Source organism: Silurus aristotelis (genome assembly GCF_946808225.1).
Source record: "Silurus aristotelis genome assembly, chromosome: 8".
Taxonomy (NCBI): Eukaryota; Metazoa; Chordata; class Actinopteri; order Siluriformes; family Siluridae; genus Silurus; species Silurus aristotelis.
The window spans coordinates 8,968,756-8,986,274 of NC_139581.1; the positions used below are offsets into that span (position 1 = coordinate 8,968,756).

The 17,519-nt window shown below is 37.9% G+C and overlaps 1 protein-coding gene across 2 annotated transcripts in view; it reads left to right on the forward strand.

Annotated features, from left to right (window-relative positions):
• Positions 1–1,139: 1,139 nt before the first annotated feature.
• Positions 1,140–17,519, forward strand: part of agla (amylo-alpha-1, 6-glucosidase, 4-alpha-glucanotransferase a) — a 33,082-nt gene continuing 16,702 nt past the window's right edge. Inside the window, exons 1-11 of one of the 2 annotated variants that reach the window (XM_083547794.1) lie at positions 1,140–1,574; positions 5,173–5,297; positions 7,180–7,390; positions 9,876–10,045; positions 10,981–11,184; positions 13,794–13,975; positions 14,050–14,161; positions 14,621–14,747; positions 15,021–15,123; positions 15,797–15,894; positions 16,685–16,824. In XM_083547794.1, coding sequence (XP_083403920.1) covers positions 5,216–5,297; positions 7,180–7,390; positions 9,876–10,045; positions 10,981–11,184; positions 13,794–13,975; positions 14,050–14,161; positions 14,621–14,747; positions 15,021–15,123; positions 15,797–15,894; positions 16,685–16,824 — 1,429 coding nt within the window. In that variant the 5' untranslated portion in view covers positions 1,140–1,574; positions 5,173–5,215. The remainder of the gene's footprint in view (positions 1,575–5,172; positions 5,298–7,179; positions 7,391–9,875; positions 10,046–10,980; positions 11,185–13,793; positions 13,976–14,049; positions 14,162–14,620; positions 14,748–15,020; positions 15,124–15,796; positions 15,895–16,684; positions 16,825–17,519) is intronic. The other variant, XM_083547795.1, reaches the window with a different exon arrangement.

The following is a 17,519-nucleotide window of genomic DNA, read 5'->3' on the forward strand; positions in this document are numbered from 1 at the left end:
AAACATCACTATTTTTTATGCATTTGTTTTTCCTGAGTAGTCCGTATTTCCGTATTACATACTTTGCCACTAGGGGGCAGTGTTTGATTAAAAATATAATACACTGTACCGGTTTTATTTAGAATAAAGAGTTTGTGAGGGAAGGACCATAAATTATTTATATTAACATTTGGGTAACAGATACTTCATTTATATTGTGTTTTCGGGAAGGTCCTTGGAGTTTAAAAAAAAGATGGAAAAAACTTAAAGAAAGTTATTAATAATTTTTTCCTGATTATAATAACACCACTAATTGCAAGTGTAGGGATATGATTATTTAACTGGCTGTAAATTAATTGGGGTTTGAATAAGATTTATTCTATGCCAACAGGGATACTTTTAATCACCTTATTAAAATCTTTTACTAAAACTGTGGCACCTTTCAAAGTCATCAAATCAGAAAATGAAAGGTTCCCTTGAGCATTAAACAAATCAGAACCAAAAATTATATTTGAGCCATTCACTGCTTGGGAAAAAGTTATTTGTTACCAGATAGTTCAATATTCCAAATCATACAGGTGTGTGAGGAAAAATTATGCTTGAAAGCAAACTTTCAGGATTCCAGAGAAAAATCTGATATCTTGATGGGTAAGTTACTGCACTTAAAATGCCAGGCTAATGAGAATGTAAGGTCACCACACTGTTAAAAAATTACTATATCTCTAAATGATATATTAATAGCGTTTAAGTCTGAAATGACCCCAGATTTTTATAATACAAAACGTTTCACTTTAAATAAACCACATATTCAATGAATAGATGCTCATAGACTGAGCTAGCTTTAAGATTATAATTTTAAGGAAATATAATTTGAGCCAAAGAATCATTAGAAAGTGAGCTATAAGTTTATGTTGTATGATAGATAGATAGATAGATAGATAGATAGATAGATAGATAGATAGATAGATAGATAGATAGATAGATAGATAGATAGATAGATAGATAGATAGATAGATAGATAAGTTGATTGATTGACTGACTGACTGACAGACAGACAGGCAGGTAGGTTGGTTGATTAATTGACAGACAGACAGACAGACAGGTAGGTTGGCTGGTTGATTGATTGATTGCCTGACAGACAGACAGCTAGACAGAGACAGACAACACATTGTTTTACTTCAACACCCTTCTTTTTGAATTGTTTACATGTAGAATTTCGCATTTCTTGTGGTTTACCACTAATCCGGAAGAAGCTCCTCCTAAACCTCTCAGATTTGGCCATCAGACAGCGGAGGCGCTTGACTGATGGCAGCATAAATTTGTGATAAATGGCTTAGGAGGCTGACCTTTTAATACTTTATGATATATACAATCTTTTCATGTTTTCAAAATATTGAGTTATACAAGTGTATCGTGACTGTTACACTCCATGGATAATTCTCATTATTCGGTTCCGGTTTTGGAGAGACGTAATGACGTATAGGCAGCGTCGCCGTGCGTCAAACACGCCCCTTTGTCCTTTTGTAGACACGCCCACTTTTGAGCTGCAATGAGAGCGACGTCCTGGTCGGACACCGGAGGAGCGGCCTGCAGAGGTGAGTTTCTTCCTTCTGAAACGCTGCACAACACCCGGTAATCCTAGAGAAAACGTGATTGTCAGTTGCTGCTTCGAGCTGCCCGAGTCGTTATGCGTGTTTACAGGCGAGAATGAGTGCTTGTTTGTGTTGTTTGGTTGAGGAAGAGCCGAGTGATATTTGTTTGACCTCGAGCCATGAGAGTGTCGAGATCATTGGCTCAGGGCCATTCAGCTGATCTTCTCGATCACATGACAGCACATCACAGCACATTCATGATGCTTTCACAGCAAGCTTCAGTTTGTTGATGCAGTCACATATGACCGTGCATCTGCAGTGCAGAGTACAGTGGATGTGTTCTGTCTGTGTGCGCGGGCGCGCGCGCGCGTGCGTGCGTGTGTGTGTGTGTGTGTGTGTGTGTGCGCGCGCGCGCGCGCGTGTTTCTGTTTCATGCACAAGAATAAAAAAAAAAAATACACCTGCTCATAAAGCAGTGATCCATGGGGTCCAACGATCCATCATCCAGAATGTACCAGACCGCACTTCTTTTTCATTAGGTTCCTCTGTGTATCAATGCGTTGGATCCACAGTGTATCAATGCGTTGGATCCACAGTGCATCAGCGTGTTTTATCCACTGTGGATCAGCGTGTTTTATCCATAGTGCATCAGCGTGTTTTATCCACTGTGGATCAGCGTGTTTTATCCACAGTGCATCAGCGTGTTTTATCCACAGTGCATCAGCGTGTTTTATCCACAGTGCATCAGCGTGTTTTAATCCACAGTGCATCAGCGTGTTTTAATCCACAGTGCATCAGCGTGTTTTAATCCACAGTGCATCAGCGTGTTTTAATCCACAGTGCATCAGCGTGTTTTAATCCACAGTGCATCAGCGTGTTTTAATCCACAGTGCATCAGCGTGTTTTAATCCACAGTGCATCAGCGCGTTTTATCCACTGTGCATCAGCGCGTTTTATCCACTGTGCATCAGCGCGTTTTATCCACTGTGCATCAGCGTGTTTTAATCCACAGTGCATCAGCGCGTTTTATCCACAGTGCATCAGCGCGTTTTATCCACAGTGCATCAGCGCGTTTTATCCACTGTGCATCAGCGCGTTTTATCCACTGTGCATCAGCGCGTTTTATCCACTGTGCATCAGCGCGTTTTATCCACTGTGCATCAGCGCGTTTTATCCACTGTGCATCAGCGCGTTTTATCCACTGTGCATCAGCGCGTTTTATCCACTGTGCATCAGCGCGTTTTATCCACTGTGCATCAGCGCGTTTTAATCCACAGTGCATCAGCGCGTTTTATCCACTGTGCATCAGCGCGTTTTATCCACTGTGCATCAGCGCGTTTTATCCACTGTGCATCAGCGCGTTTTAATCCACTGTGCATCAGCGCGTTTTAATCCACAGTGCATCAGCGCGTTTTAATCCACAGTGCATCAGCGCGTTTTAATCCACAGTGCATCAGCGCGTTTTATATCCACTGTGGATCAGCGCGTTTTATATCCACTGTGGATCAGCGCGTTTATATCCACTGTGCATCAGCGCGTTTATATCCACTGTGCATCAGCGCGTTTATATCCACTGTGCATCAGCGCGTTTATATCCACTGTGCATCAGCGCGTTTATATCCACTGTGCATCAGCATGCACTGTGCATGGATATAAAATATGAATTTGTGTGTTAGTGCTTAAAAATATACCCCTTACATTTATCCATAATGAATGAGCTATTAGTGACAGTGGCACGGAAAAAGCCATTGAGATGGATTAGGAAGAATCCTTAAGAGGAACCAGACTCAAAGAACCCGTCCTCATCTGGGTGGCACCAGATGTCCATCCATTACGGTTCTATTATTGTTGAGGTGTGCTGATTAACACTGGGTCCTTAAACGCAGAATCATTCATTCAAATCGCATGGTTTATATAAATTACAATCCAAATATATCCTTAGAGTTCATAAGTTGCTCAGTTAATTGGTTGGATCTTTAGGCTGTTCATGTCTAATTATGCTCAGCCTCACAGTGTGGATTCTGATTGAGGAGAACTCTATCCAGCGTCTCTAGGGCATCGTGAAGGATCGGGTGCATCCCAAAAGAAGAAAGGGACAGGATCATTATTACACAGTTCGTCCATATTGGTCCAGTTGGCTACATGTGTGGAGTTTGACATTGACCTCCTGGAGTGTTTAAAGGCTCTGGCATGGAGAAGCTGATGCTGGATCTGTGATGATCACAAATGCTGAGCTTATAAAACTAGGAGCTACTAACCATATAGACTGTATAAGACTGCAGAAAGAACATCACTTATAATTTTTATACTCCAGTACTCATGTTAGTTCTCACTCTCCAGTGTTCTGTACTGTTGAAAGATTTATGATCAAACTCTTGATGTCACCCAAATGAGGATGGGTTCCCCTTTTGATTGGTTTGATTGGTTCCTCTCAAGGTTTCTTCCTCATAACATCTAAGGGAGTAAACATCTTCCTCATCAGGGACAAATTCACACCATTCACCTTAACTGTTGATTTGTGTAAAGCTGCTTTGAGACAATGTCTGTTGTGAAAAGCGCTATACAAATAAACTTGACTTGACTTGACATATTCAAGCAAGAAGAAATACTTTCTTATACAGTAGCTGGGTTATAAATGCAAGCAGAATGATCTGTCCAGTGAAACAGGTTAAATCCAATTGCAAACCTGAAGATTTTACATGTTCTAAATATATTGACTGAATTATAACCTCTTGTTTTATATATTACTTAAATTTTTGGTGTAATTTTGGGGCCATCCTGGGCTTCTAATAGTAAGATCCAGTCATCGTGCTGCTTTAAATATGGGTTAGCTATGAATAGAAAATGCTTGCACCCTTCTGTCTGTGTCTACACTGATTTCAGTGCTGTTTGACCATGACCTCAGGGTGAACACATGCTGAAATCCACTCTACAGTTCATGTACAACCTGGCTACTGGCCAGCAATAATAGTTTAACTCTTCTTTACACTCTCCTTTTTTACACTGTGTGTCAGGCTCAGGAGCACAATTTAATTGTGAAACAGGACTAGAGCCACGTGGACATGTGTCCCTGTAGTTCTTATTTGCATATCATTTGTGTGTAGAACATGTCCCCTATTCCACAACAGTGTAAGTTCGAAGGTACATATCGATAGGGCAGAAGAGTAGTTGATAATGTGGAAAAACAAATCTGATAAATATCCTCCCTGATTAATAATCTTTAATTTATTTAAATAAAAAGGCTCCTTTTTTCGAACACTTGCTGTTTCGTTTGACTTTATTTTTTCTTACAGTTATCAGAAATAATAAAATAAATATTAAGAACATCAAAGGCAAGTGTGTAGTTGATTGGAGGAACAGTTACTGTAAGAGCGAAAGCCTAGATTTTTCCTCCAGTCGATATTAGAGCTTTATTTTCCAGTAAAATATACCATCACAATCATTTCTCCTTTTAATTCGACTCATGCCTTAGATTTAGTCATTCTAGAAAATTGCATTTTTAGGAAGAAAAAAAAAAAAAGTACCTTTAGTGCTACAGGCTGATCATAAACTTTACATCTTTTCTTTTCTATTTATTACATTCTTTTACTTTCTTCCTTAGATTTAAGGGCTACCGCACAACTTCAGCACTGAGCAGCGTGAACATGGCAAGGGCTAAACAGATCCGAGTGCTCGTCCTCAATGACATGGAGAAACTGGACAGGACCCTGTTCCGCTTGGAACAAGGTAAGCAGTAGACTGTTATTTTTTTTAGCTTCTTGTGAAAGTTTGTTCACTGCCACGGAATCACTGCTTTAGTAAACCTTTTATTTACTTTTCAGCCTTGGCTCTAAAAACAAGGAAGATTTTTTAGTTGTTGTTGTTTTCAGCAAAAGTATCTCAAAAGTAAGTACACCCCTCACGTTTCTGAAACCTTTTAGTATACCGTCTTAAGGGACAATGCTACAGAAGTAAAACTTAGATATATTTTAGAGTAGTCAATGTGCAGCTTTTATAGCAGTACAGATTTACTGTCTTCTAAAAATAACTCGACATTCAGCCATTATTGTCTAAATGACTTATTTACAGCGGACAGTAAATCTATACAGTCAACCCCCGAAAATTTGCGGGTTCTAATTTGAAACCTAACTAACAGCAAATTGCGGATTATCTTAAAACTCGAGGGAATCCGCAGCAGGACTGAATGTCGAGGAATGATAGGAATAACATTTTTAAACTATGTATTTGGTCAAATACTGTACGCTATTACGTTTATAAAGTGACTTATTGTCTAGATGAATTCGCTACCATAGGTACCATAGGGGATGCGGTGGGGCGCGTCCAAATATTTGCTTAGAACGTAACCCTTGCGAGTTCCGGGGGTCCACTGTACCGCTATACAAGCTACACAAGCTGTCCACTCTAAAATCTATCCACGTTTCATTTCTTTAATATTTTCCCTTGAGAAGGTATACTAAAAGGTTGCTGAAATGTGAGGGGTGTACTCACTTTTGTGAGATGCTGTAGACAACAATGTTTGTGATGGAGAATGAGCTTTTTAAAAAAAAAAAAAAAAGAAGATAGATACATAAACAGTTACAGCATATCGGTTATTTATCAGCCTGGGAAAATAACATTGTCCGACATGTTCTAGTACTGTGTCTGCTGAGAACAGATGATGTGTTCCACATGGATAAATATCAAAACAGTAGGAACTGAGAGTCACGGTTGTGAGTGTTTGAGGATTTGGAAAACAGTTAATAGGATTAAACAAATCATCATTCGCAGATCAGCATTTTCCGCCACTTTGAATGCTATGTAATTAAAAAATCCCTGAAAGTCAGATTGCCCATACTCTAAAGCAGGGGTCACCAACATGGTTTATGTGGGCACCAGGTCACCTGCAGGGACCACATGAGTCGCCCGCGGGCCTTTTCTAAAAATAGATCACCATAGCGCCACTTACCACTGAGCTACATCTAACTTTTTTGTTGCTATTCTTTGTTTAAATCACACTTGCATTGGTATAAAGTTACATATAGTTATAAGTTTATATGTTATATAAATGAAGTTTTGCATATTGATATTTATGTTTCCTAAGTTGTTAAATCATTGTTTAATTATTGTGAGAAATCATTAACATGATCAGTGTCTTTACATAGATGAATATCATTAATTATTAATAATAAGATATAATTAAAGGTAATTTGAGCAAATTAGTTATTTTAGAAGTGTGTATCAAACTGGTAGCCCTTCACATTAATCGGTACTCAAGAAGTAGCTCTCAGTTTCAAAAAGGTTGGTGACCCCTGATCTAAAGCTACATACAAATGTGCTTACATTTGCATAGAGACCAAGAAATGGCAAAAATCTTCAATATTGAAGATATGGAGCTTTTTTTGTTCAAAATATTTTTTTTCATTCTAAAACCTTTGTTTCTAGTTTGAAACCCCAGATTTTCACTATTGTATTAGGTATCCTCGGTATAATTAGGTATAATGCCACTCGTTCAGGGCCTGACTGATTTCTTAGTAGTACCAGTTATCAATGCAGTAATATCTGCTTGTTCATGTATTGTAAGATCCTGGAACCTTAATATCATTTTATTCACTTATTTTTTTAACTCCAGGGTTTAAGTTACACTTTCAGCTTGGGCCGACTCTTCAGGGGAAAGAGGTCCACGTTCATGTCAACTACCCAGCTGAGGGAGAACGCTTCGACCGTCACAAATTTCGCACCCTAGACTGGGTGAATCCCACTGGCAGAGAGGACGATTCGGACAAGTTCTGCTCCCTGGAGTTGCACAGTGCCGGCTCTTACCAGTATTACTTTGGCTATGGGTAAGGAATGATAATGATGCCATTATCTTGAAAATCATTTCATGCCTATTTTCATATATATTCAACACTATTACTGTAAATAAATAATAATACTGCACATCATGTAGATGACAAGGATGTCTTTTACAAGAATTACAAAAAGACACCTTTGTGACTATTACAAAAACAAGTGCATGTAAGTTTACAGTTAGAAGGACGTTCGTTTGTGGGGTGGGTGCAGAGGGACATGCCTTTTGATATTTATTCTGTAATTGAAACTTAATGACTTTACCAGGGGCCCTCAAACTACGACTCACGGGCTGAAAACAATGACAGAGACATATTTTGAAAATATATTTTAAATATGCTTTACTCATATCTATTTGATAATATAATTTGGCGATCACACTAAAATTTCGTAGTTATTAATAGAGGTATAGACAATAATACCGAATACTAAATCTGTTAGACTGCGCACTTCACAAAGAGTGCAATATTATATTTATTATATAGCATATATAATATATATAATAACAACAAAAAAGTATAAATGATAAAGTTCAGTACTATTTTACATGGAGTGTTATGTTTGTATCCAATATGCATTTTAAAAACTGTTGTTTGATTAATTAGTTAATTAGCAAGTTTGATCCAACCAGTGCCATTTGGATCCCACTTCATGTGGAGTTTGGACAATGGACCTATTTGAGTGTTAAAGGCACTGGCATGGAGAAGCTGTTGTTGGATCTGTAATGATCACAAATGTTGAGCTATTTTATGATTTGCTTAGTAGCTCCTGGTTCCATAACCTCAAATGACTGTAGAGAGGACATTACTCATAATCTGACATTCTAGTGCTCATGTTAGTTCTCACTCTCCAGTGTTCTGTATTGTTAAAAGACTATAATCACACTTTTTACATCACCCCATTGAGGATAGGTCCTTTTGAGTCTGGCTCCTCTCCAGGTTTCTTCCTCATAACATCTAAGGTAGTGTTTTCTTGCCACAGTCACCATGGCTGCTCATCAGGGATAAATGCACATCATTCACTTTAACTCTTAAATTCTGTAAAGCTGCTTTGAGACTATGTCCGTGGTGAAAAGCGCTACAGAAATAAACCTGGCTTGAGTATCGGTATCTGTAAAATCCACTATCGGTCAACCTTAGGTTGTTAGGTTATTAGCATAGCCTAATTATTTATTAGATTCACCCACCCACCATATGCATATACATAAGTATATATATATATATATATGTCTCTTAAAACAATAATGCCTATTTGTCTGTATGGTGCATAACAACATATAAACTAATCTAATATTAGGAGGCATAATAATTACATTTCTAATTAAAATAAAATCTCCACAATAATACTGGAAGTCACGGCTGCCAATGTAATTATCTGTTACAGACCGACCCGGCTTCTCATATAAGAAAGGAAAACTTATGTGGTCCTCACAGAAAATAACTTTGGTGATCTACATCTAATATTTTGTATCACAATACCATTAAATATTAACAAGTCATTTTGTAACTTTGTTAATGTGACTGAAATCAATTAAGGATGTTAATTGCTCGGAGCATGTTTCACCGAATTGTAGAGATGAGGCCATAAAACTGAAATCCGATCCAAAAAAAAACAATCCAATCTAAATAGACTTCTAGTTAGATGTGTGCTTTTTGAACATGAGGAGGCCTGGGGTGCAGTCAGCATTCCAGTTTATCCCCCGAAAGTGTTCAGTAGGATTGAGGTCCGAGCTCTGTAGCAGGCCACTCAGGATCTTCGACTCCAATTCATGCAAAGCTTATCTTCATAGAGCTGGATTTTTGCATTGTTCTGCTGAAACAGGGTCTGGTCTCCTAGTTTAAGGGAGAAACATTTAATGCTATTACATCCTAAGATCTCCTATACAATTGTGTGCCTCTAACTGTTTGGGAAGAACCACACGTGTGTCTGCACAACATATGTGAGATGTATGTAGATTGTACCAAAGATGTACACATTTGTGTATACAGATTATATAAAGATTAGCTAGGATATGCTATGAATGTACAATTATATACAATTCAATAGAGATCCAGAAAATATAGAATGAAGCAGAACTGCATGCTGATTACAGGAAGTAAACGATGTGTAGTGGAGGCTTTTCTTTCACACACCATGGAGCTGCTGTACCGCACTGTGATGTCAGGATTAATGCCATTTGTATTGAAAATAAAGGAGTACCAGGGATTTTTACTTGTCATGTGTACATTACAGCACAGTAAAAAATTTTTTTCATATATTCCAGCGATGTTACGAAGCTATGATATAAGCTCAGGGTCATACAGTGCCCCTGGAGCATAGAGGGTTAAGGGCCTTGCTCAAGGGTACCAAGAGTGGCAGCTTGGTGATTCCGGGGCTTGAATTTTTTCTAATTTCAAATCAGAGCTGTAACCACTGAGCAAACACTTTCTTACAGACTATTTAACGTGTCTAAGTGCTCCCTGTGTGCTGTCTGTACAGGAATGAGAAGAAGGTTGGAGGTGGATACGTGGTGGTGGATCCTATGCTCCGCGTGGGTGCTGATAATCACGTTTTACCTTTAGACTGCATCAGCATCCAGACGTATCTGGCTAAATGTCTCGGTTTTCTGGATGAATGGCTCGACCGGCTCAGGGTGGCCAAGGAGTCAGGTAAGAGAAAAGCGAATACGCTCTTCTTATCAGATGTAGACCGGGTGGGATTAATCGTGATGAGACAGAGCTGCACCAACGGTCAAACTGTCAATATAGTGTCCTGGCTAAACAAAATGACAATTTTAGGGTGAAAGTTGTTCATGTTAGCCTTATTTCTATGCTCACTCAATTATATGACTTGTTGGAAGTCCCCTTGATATCCTGATTATCAAGTTTCTTTTTATTTCTTTTTATTTCTTTATAATTGTTTGTGCACCACAAAATCCTTCTGTATAGTGAAATTCATTTGCTTTCACATTAGTATCTCTGCTGATCTTTGGTTTGTTTGAAACTAGACTTAAATCAATGATTGTCCAGAATCGGTTGACTAACTTGTCATGTCGGTCAACAGATCAGCACAACCCACTGCCTCCACTGGAAATGAGTTAATAGTTGTGAAATAGAGTGAAGGATAGACAAACATAATGCACCCATACAATGTTCCTAAAAAATCACAATAAAGCTTCAATTATTGCATTTGTCTTTAATTTATTTATTTAATATATATATTTTTATAGGTTTACACTGTTAGGCTATTATAGCATCTTGTAATTTTTGTAATTCTTTTGTAAATGTTAAGTTTAAATGCAGATTTGTAATGAAAATTTCGAAGCGATGCAGATAAGGATTTAATAAATTTTTATAGTAAATATTTTGAGTGAGATTAATTTTCAATATTTGGTTACTACATCAGCTTCACAAAACAGTGTTATTTTAACTGCTTGACTGCATTTGGGACGACCAAAGAATAAATTTTTCCATCTATCACCGCATTGTGTTAATGTCTGGCACTTATATAGCAGATGCTACTAAAATGTGTATTGTCATTTTAGCAAATATAAAGGTACTGCACCACTGGCTTATAAAGACTCCTTATTGTTTGTACTTTGCAGGTTATAACATGATCCACTTCACACCGCTGCAGACGCTGGGTGAGTCACGTTCCTGCTACTCTCTGGCTGATCAGCTGGCACTGAACCCCGACTTCTCCCCTCCGGGGAAGAAGTACGACTGGAGCGACATAGGCATCCTGGTGGAGAAGATGAAGAATGAGTGGAACATGCTGTGCATTACTGATGTTGTTTACAACCATACAGGTGTGTGTTCAGTAATTTTAAACGACGCTGCTCAGATAGTGAACAAAATCTCCCTGTTTTTTGGGGTTTTTTTATACATTGCATTGTTGTTAATGTTTTCAAGTTTAAAACATTAAGTAACGCTGCGCTGAAAGTGCGAGGCAGAGACTAGACCTGCGCTCCGCCATTTAATACAACTTTTTTTTAGCGTGTAAAAAAAGGTTGCATTCGGTACGCATGTGCTCCGAACCGAAAGCTTTGTATCGAAACAGTCCAGCATAAATATGTGTACCATTACACCCCTACTGTTTTACCTTGAACATTGAAGATGTAAAATCTGATCTGTTTAAGCAGAGTATGCAGTTAAGCAGACAGTGAGACAGTTGAACAGACTAAAGGAAGTGGTAGCTCAGTGGTTATGAAATTGGATGTTTGTTCGGAGTTCACTTACCAGCACCACCACCCGCCACTTCTGGGACTTTAAGTAGGGCATTTAACTGTCATCTCTTCAGTGGTATTAATGAGATAATTGGAAGTTGGTCTGGATAGGAGCATTTGCCAGATGACAAAAATGTAAGGGACTCGTGCGCTGCTTCAATACTGACTTTAAGTAGAATCACTGAAGGCCCATGAACCTAAAATGAAAATAGACCATTAATAATAAAAGTCCAGTATTATGATGAAAGAATTTTTGATAAAAATAGTCTATTTTCTTGATTGTACTGAAGATCATGTTATTGTGTGTCTTGTGTTCTTGTGTCTTGCATTTTGTACTGTGTCTTCACTGCTTAGACCACAGACTTTCACAAGCAGCAGTATCATCATGTACCAACAAAAACATGTAAACAACAAAAGAAAAGAAAAAAAATGTATGACAAAGCAAACTGAGCAGTTACTAAGCAGTAGCACACACAATAATTGTTGTAGTTCTAGTTCTTAATGCTCATAATCACCCCCATAAGTTTTCTTTTGTGCAGAAAATTGCAGCAAATTTTCATACATTAGGTTCTTACTCTTACAGTATACCGTTAATTGCTCTTGAATGTGATTGAAAGGTCACGCTGCCTAAATGATACACTGCAGCATATCCCAGAAGCTTGTGCGTTGAGTTCAGCTCCAAAAATACCTTGGCCTTGTCACTGTGAGACCGTTATTAAAAGCACTTTCCATCTCTGAAAGCTTGTGAAGTTTGACGGCTATGCTCTTTGGTAGATCTCGAAATCAGGCCTGAGAGCTGGACTTCTTTAACTTCACCCACTAATCGCAATGAAGCGATCATTCTTTAAGAGCAGTGATAACATTCAGATCCAAAGCATTAACGTGTATTAAGTTCACACTGTTCTGATAGAAAAGGCATGCTTACTGAATTTGTGTGGCTCTTATTGATGCTATAAAAAAACAAATACCAATAAAAGTTATGGATTTTTCATTTGGAGGGGGATCTCCCCACTTCCCCCTCCCTACAGACACACACACACACACAGAATCCAGAGCACTTAAAGGTCATGCAGTGGGAGAAACTTTATCTTCAACTCCAACTAAATGTCACATTGCTAAGGTGGAGGAGAAAAGCCGTTGGGGTGTGTGAGTGTGAGTGTGAGTGTGAGTGTGAGTGTGAGTGTGAGTGTGAGTGTGAGTGTGAGTGTGAGTGTGTAAGAGAGAGAGAGAGAGAGAGTGTGTGTGGATGTGTGTGTGGATGTGTGTGTGGATGTGTGTGTGTGTGTGTGTGTGTGTGTGTGTGTGTGTGTGTGTGTGTGTGTGTGTGTGTGTGTGTTGCGTTTGAGCTAGAATAAATGTACCTACTGACCCTAATCACATCTGTATGTAATGTTTAATAGAAAGTCTTTTTCTTTCATTCTTTCTTTCTCTTCTTTCTTTATTCCTTCCTCTTTTTTTTATTCCTATCGATCTATGTAGCTATCTAACTTTCTTGTGCTTATATATACAGTTATTTTCATTTATTTATTTATAAATTTTATTTTGTTCTGTATTCACTTATTCTCTCACTCTGTCTTCATAGAGACAACAATCAATTTACATGATTCTTGGTAGATTGGTTGAATTCAATCTTTTGTTTTGGCGAATGCAACAATTTTCACCTATACTTCCAATATCTCACTTTACTGTAAACGATGCAATAATACTATAAGCTTGGATAATATCAGAGTGGTGGAGTGAGGCTATGCACTTGAAGGTTAAAGGTCCTAGTCAAGAGCTCAACAGTTGCTCTTTGGCAGTCCAGGGATTTGAACCTTATAACCTTCTTGCCACAAGTAGGTTGCCTTCTGATCCTGTTTTTATCAAAGAAATATATTATTATTTTATTGGCTATAAATAATATTCAGCTTTTTGTACTACACATTCTTGCTTTGTGTTGCGCGATTATGAAAATCATAATTTTCTGAACAAATAGACCACTGAGCATACTGTATAATATCGTTGATAACAACCCAAAAAAAAAAAAGAAGTGTTAGAAAAGAAAAGTGAGTATGCAAGTGATTACGTTGAGAAGCTCCGGTGTTGTGTGTGTGTGATTTTTTTTTATTTATTTTTTTTTTTTATTGTATTTTTTTTTTCCAGGCCGGTGAATAAATTCCCATGATCCTTTGTGCTTTGTTTTCCTCGTGTAGCTTCGAACAGCGTGTGGATCCAGAAACACCCCGAGTGCGGTTATAACCTGGTGAACTCACCCCACCTGAGGCCCGCATGGGTGCTGGATAGAGCTCTGTGGCACGTCACCTGCGATATTGCTGACGGGAAATACACTGAGCGTGGAATCCCAGCCCTCCTGTGCAACGAGCAGCATCTTAATGTGAGTGTGCATGTGTGTAAATTGTTCTTGTTTGTACAGATGCAGGAAGTTGGTATAAACTCTTTTTCTTTTAGGCTATCCGTGGAATCTTGTGGCAAGATGTGTATCCTAAGATTAAGCTGTGGGAGTTTTTCCAGGTCAAAGTTGAGCCAATAGTAGAGCAGTTCAGGACTTTACTCCAAACTGGTGAGCTTTTTCATCAAAAAAATAAATACATTTTACACGGGAAATGTCTTCAAATAATCTAATCTTTGTGTTAACCCGTTAAGTTTTATTAAAAACAAATGTATTGATTCATTCATTCATTATAGCAGAAACACTGTACAACTGTTTTCAATACTGCTGGTACGTGAGCAAACCTGTGTGTTTATAGATCATGGAAATATCTTTTAAAAATTGTCCCCTAGTCTTTTGGGACCCTTTTAGAAAATGACCACAAATTATTTGTGTAAAACACACTACATATGCAGTCAAAGGGTCCATATATTCCTTTGCACAAGCCAAATATTTGAAATAGAAGAGATGTATGCAATTAAGACTTGAACATGAATGACCCTAATTGTATTAATTAGTTAAGTTTTATAATTTGTAAATGCCTGAATTTGTTAACTGTGTTTATCCCTTCAAAACTAACCATGTGTGCAGGGGCCAAACCTGACTGGAGCAATATGGACAGCAAGAAGCCGTTCAGGATCATCCAGGACCCCCAGTACAGGCGCTTTGGGAGCTCAGTGGACTTAAATTTAGCCCTCGAGCTCTTTGTGCCCAATGGGTCAGTGTTATAAAGTGTGCTGGGTGCGGGCTTAAGGGGCCTTTGTGTACGATGTGTGTTTACAGTTAGCATTGCATTTGATACCACTGAATGCAAAGCTAAATGTAGAGGGAGGGGATACCGATATTTCAAATCTTCATATTTGAAGGGACGTCATAGAATGTTTGCATTAAGGCTTCATTAATACAGTATAATTTTACCCAGATGGACTATGAGTGCATATTTTTGGTACTTAACACAGTCCCTGGTGTGAATTGTGTTTTGCTGTTCTAGGAACAGTCCAGGAGCTATAGAGGACTGCTGTAACTGGTTCAGGAAGAGGCTGGAGGAACTGAACGGAGAACAGTTTCGAGAAATCAACTATCATCAGGAGCAGGTCAGAGCTTTTTCTGTTACACAAGTGATTGTGTTTTTGCGTTACTGAGACTATAATTAGTGTAACCCTGGTATATGTATACTGAATCAAGAAAATGTGCCTAATGGATATTAATAAATGTTGAAGAAAATATAAGATGCATTTAAACTACAACAAAAATTAACACCTAAAATAGTATAAAAGCAGTTACTAATCTAAAATTACTAAAAAGGGACACTTTATCCAAAAAAAGGCACATGGCATCGGTGACTCGTCTCTAGAGGCCGCTCTTGAGACGAACCTTCAGCGAATCTTCTTAACTGCTCCAGCAACCCGGAAAAACTATTCCTATTGATTTTTGCCGATTGTTCCAGCAATCAACTATTAGTTTAATCAGTTGAACTTATTATAGTATTATAGTATGCACTAATTATACACATTACTACAGCACAAAGCTAATTAAGGAAATTTAACGCAAACCAATATGAGATGTGAATTTTGATTACAGATTAATTATAGGAAATACAGTATTAAAAATAAAAATTGTTTTTTTAAGAAAATTGGTGGAACAATGAATGATAGAATCTGACATCAATAATGTTTTAGTGCCAAACATATTTCCTAAAGCTAGTGTAGTGTGGTAATTTAGCTCATTCTCTGTTGTGTTGTTTCCTGTATTTGTTATCCTTTTCAGGCTGCTAACTGTTCCATCGGTACAATCCTTTATGAGCGCCTGGCAGACCATGGCCCCAAACTCGGCCCAATCACCCGCAAACATCCCCTGGTTACAAGGTAACTTTCAGTTACACTGAAAAAATATTACTAAAGCACATCAGATAATGTCTATGAATAAATTATTTATTATTCGCCCCGTGTGCCTATTGTGGAGGACATTTTGTCAATTATGAAATGCCTTTTGAGCCCTAAATTTATGGCAATCATAATTTGACAGATATATTTTTAAGTCAAGTCTTTTTATTAAGTCTTATTTTCTATTCATTGCTGTTTTTCATTGGAAGTCTTGGGGGATACAATTCAGGGAAAAAAAGAGGTTAAAAAATGTCAGATCCTTTAATCAGATTGCACATGTATTTCTTGCTACATGCGCACAATATAATTTAACCAAAATATATTTTTAAGTGTTTTTAACGTTTAATTCAATTAAAAGTGAGATTAAAGTAATTATCCACACACCCCATAATTTTTCCACTGTGTTCAATAAATATTAATAATTCTAGAGCTGTGTGTGTGTTGGCTTACAAAGTAAAAAAAAATTTTTTTAGCTAACAGGCTAACATTTTTAGCATTAACATTAGCCTCCTATCAGATGTTTTATGCACAACATTCATACGTATGGAGTGTTACTTTTAAATTCCTAGCAACCGAAAGGATCTCGGCAAGACCGCACATGTTTATTTATTCTTTATTAACCACATTATCTTTGTAAAGCTGCTTTGAGACAGTGCCCATTGTTAAAAGCACTATGCAAATAAAAATGAATTGAATTCGAAAGCATTTACATAAACACCTCTTGGCTTATATCAGCACTCTGATATTATTTTGTTTATTCATGTGTGAGCAGGTATTTCACCTTCCCATTTAAGGAGTTGCCTCTGGAGCAGGATCTTCCATTAATGGACAAGCCAGAAAAAGCATGTCACTTTCTGGCTCACAATGGCTGGGTGATGGGTGACGATCCACTAAGGAACTTTGCAGAACCAGGTCAGAACTGAATTAAAATGGAAACCAGGTCTGAATTAAAGTAAATTAGGAACCTGGTTTACATTCGAGCCATTCAGTTACCTGGTTGTTATGGATTCTATTCACTATTGACTATAAACTATTAAATACAATACATTAAAAAAAATATTGGGAAAGCATATTTCCCCATTCTTCTAGAAACATTGAAGGCGATCAATTGGGGATGTCCTTGGATGGGATTAAATATTCCCTTCACTTGAACTGGGAACTCCAAATGTCTTCTAGCACCACTATGCTTTTGTGCACTAAGCTCCATGAAGATATGCTTTGCATAGACTGGAGTGGAAAATATTTAGTGGCCTGCTATAGAGCTCTGACTACCTATCCCTACCTTTGGAATGAACTTGTGACTGAAATCTCCATAAGCATACTCCAAAGTGTAGTGGAACTTCTTCCCAGGAGAGTGGAGGTTGTTATACCAGGAAAAGGGGATTACATTTGGAAAGGGATGTTCAAACAGCACATACGAATCATATGGTCAGGTGTTTACAAATTGTAGGTCTAAATAGTATATATATTTTTATGTACAAATCCTAGTTAGCGAAATGTTTACATAAACTCACATGGATTTTGTTTATCTCTATGAACGCAGCTGTTTCTATGACTTTATTTACGCAAATATTTTTTTATTTTTGGACTCAAAGCCACTTTCTGCC